This window comes from Lycium barbarum, chromosome 12 (genome assembly GCF_019175385.1).
Source record: "Lycium barbarum isolate Lr01 chromosome 12, ASM1917538v2, whole genome shotgun sequence".
NCBI classification, from domain to species: domain Eukaryota; kingdom Viridiplantae; phylum Streptophyta; class Magnoliopsida; order Solanales; family Solanaceae; genus Lycium; species Lycium barbarum.
In genome coordinates, this window is record NC_083348.1 from 75,663,747 (window position 1) to 75,666,695 (window position 2,949).

The following is a 2,949-nucleotide window of genomic DNA, read 5'->3' on the forward strand; positions in this document are numbered from 1 at the left end:
AAACGAAAACACCCAAAAAATTACATTTACCCTAATTGTAACATTTGCCCTCTATTCGCGGTGACTTTTCTCCCTCTCTTCATCCCCGTATCTCTCTTTATCTTTTCCGTCGGTGGTGTGAAGATGATGAAGAGAACCAAGTGATGTTGCTTTGATGGTTCATTTCTGATTCGCACCTCCAGGCCTAAAGTGTTCTTCAATTTCTCTGGTCAAGAAGTCCAGGTAACGCTTCCAATTCAGAAATTCTGTTTATTTTGCCCAAGATCTACCTGATATTGTTGTCATTGTTGTTCTTTACAGCGTTCCACTTTATTGTTGATTAGTCGATTCCAGCTGAGTAGTCTCCTGAAGCAGATCTGAAGCTGGTTTTTCTCCTCGTCTTCTTTCTTTTTCTGGTAATTGTTCTGAATCCTTTTGTTCCATTGTTGTGTGTTGTTCCATTAGTTGTATGCTGTTGAAGTTGACTTAATTCCCCCTCTTTGTATGTTGGGTCGTTGGATACGAGTTGAGGATTCGACTTGATTTCTATGCTCGCTGAAACAGCTGCTGAGCTGCTGAGTTTCCGTTAGCTGATGGTGTTGAACTTCATATCCCTGTAATCTTTGTAGAAACTATTTGTTTCCCTCCTTGATTTGTTCTATGCATTCGTAAAATGTTGTGAATCTCCTTCTAGCCATGGCTTATACTTGTATAGATTTGATTTCTGCCCACTTGAATGAGCATCATAAGATGCTAATACCACAAATAAGGCATCCATCAAATCAATTTGGTATAGGTCACGACTTAGAATTTGATTATGTATTCTCCCCCTCTGTTGTACTTGCTGCATGTGAAATGAAAAATATTTGCCTTTAATCTGTATGCCTGTCCTATGTTGTGACCATTCTGATTTTTGTGGCCTTTTGTGTTTGTATTGATGTGCAGTAAATGAACTGTGTTGATAAAATGTAGTCCACAGCAGTTGCCTCCTTCTCTGTATTGTTTTGTCCTATAAAATAACCTGTAAAAATAAACTAAACAGTTAGTTAAGAAAAAAGCCTCATTCTCTCCTCCAGGATTTGAAAAGACATGTTCTCCTAGTGTCCATTCTCCTTTTTCGTCCATCCCCTTCAGCATCTCCTAATTCTTAGATAGGGAATTTGACTCTTATCACTATTTAGGATCTTTCTCATCTGCACATTCAACTCCTCAAACAAGTAGCACTGCAAAGGACGTTCATCTAGGGCATAGTTGGCTAAAGCATCAGCCAACTTATTTGCTTCCCTTAAGTCATGATTGAATAAGACATTCAAATCCCTCTTATATTCCTCCACCTCTTCCACCCAACCTACAATATTCCATGGAGGTTTCCATTCTTCAGACAACATTCTCTGAATAGTTTTAGAATCTGTCTGAAAAATGATGTTCTGATGCCCCTGTTGCTTACAATACTTCAAAGCTTCCAACAGAGCCAAATTTTCTGCTTCTATATTTGTGGCATAACCAATTTCCTCAGCTTGTGCATATATTAATTCCCTTCAGCATCTCTCAAACAAAAACCATAGGCACTCCTCCCTGGGTTACCTCTAGAAGCACCATCTGTGTTGCAAGCACACCACCCAAATGGAGGTAACATCCATCTAACTTGTGTTACCTTCACTCTTACCTTGCCTCCCTCTAACATTTGAACCAGTTCCTTCCATCCAGCAGGAATATTTCTAATAGAAGGATTCCTGTATAAAACTAGTCTTTGAATAGAGATTAAGACTAGATAGATGACTGAACTATTAACCTTCCTATGGCCATGTTTAATACCATTTCTTCTCTTCCAAAGTTCCCACATTATAATTGATGGCACTGCAGCGTATATCTGTTTCAATCTGCTAGTTACTGGTGCCTTCCACCAGTTCACAATTAATTTTTGCAGCTGTATTCCTTCCATGTTTATTCCTGCAGCATTGCAGAAAAAGGACCATGTCTTTTTAGCTGTATCTGATGTTAGAAACAAATGATGTATAGTCTCCTCCCTAGGACTTATACAACACCAACACTTAGACACCAAATTGATATTCATCTTCTTTAACACATCATCTGTGGGGATTTTGTATTTCCAGCATCTCCACAGAAAAAATGAAATTTTAAAAGGCAAACCCTTTATCCACATGAATTTGGAAATGTCCAGTTGTGGTCTCCTTGACCTAATAAAATCCCAACTTGATTTAATTGTAAATTCCCCACTTGTGTCTAGTATCCACCATGGTCTATCATCCCCTCTTTCATCCCTGGATGGTGTTATATTCTCAATTATATGATCAACTATGTCTTCCGAGAGGACTTCCATCAATTTTCCTCTATTCCACCTCCCTTGTACTACCATTTCTTTGACATTCTGAATTCTCCCATCATAAGTATTCCCTGGATTTATATAGTATAGAGCTCCCAATCCAGTCCAATTGTCAAACCAGAACTGTGAATCCCCTTTCCTAACTTGCCACCAAATTTGATGTTCTATTAATTCCCTGGCTTCTAACATTCTTTTCTAGGTTTGTGATCCCTGTTTCCATTGTACCACTATAGCATGCTCTTTCCTACAATATTTGTTGGTCATATAGGCACTCCACAAAGTACGTTTTGTCCTAAAATTCCACCAGAGTTTACAAAACAGTGCCAAAGACACATCATGAAGTGATCTAAAACCCAGGCCTCCCTCTGTAGTTGGAGCACACAAATTATTCCAAGCCACCCAATGTCTGCTCTTACCCCCAATAGTATTGCTCCAAAAAACCTGAGCAAACATCTTGTGCATTTGCCTGATGATCCGAGTAGGAGGGTTAACAGCTGATAACATGTGTATTGGCATGCTTTGCAGCACATGTTTAATAAGAATTGCCCTTCCTCCAAAAGATAACATTTTACCTTTCCATCCTTCTAATCTATTCATGATTTTAATGATCAAAGCATTAAAGAATT

At 38.7% G+C, this 2,949-nt stretch overlaps 1 protein-coding gene across 1 annotated transcript; it reads right to left on the reverse strand.

Annotated features, from left to right (window-relative positions):
• Positions 1-1,109: 1,109 nt before the first annotated feature.
• LOC132624456 (uncharacterized) lies at positions 1,110-2,512 on the reverse strand. Its single transcript, XM_060339234.1, has 2 exons — positions 1,564-2,512; positions 1,110-1,465 (listed from the first exon to the last, which is right to left on the reverse strand). Exons 1-2 carry the CDS (start codon positions 2,510-2,512, stop codon positions 1,110-1,112), a joined length of 1,305 nt encoding a protein of 434 aa, XP_060195217.1.
• Between the last annotated feature and the right edge of the window lie 437 nt (positions 2,513-2,949).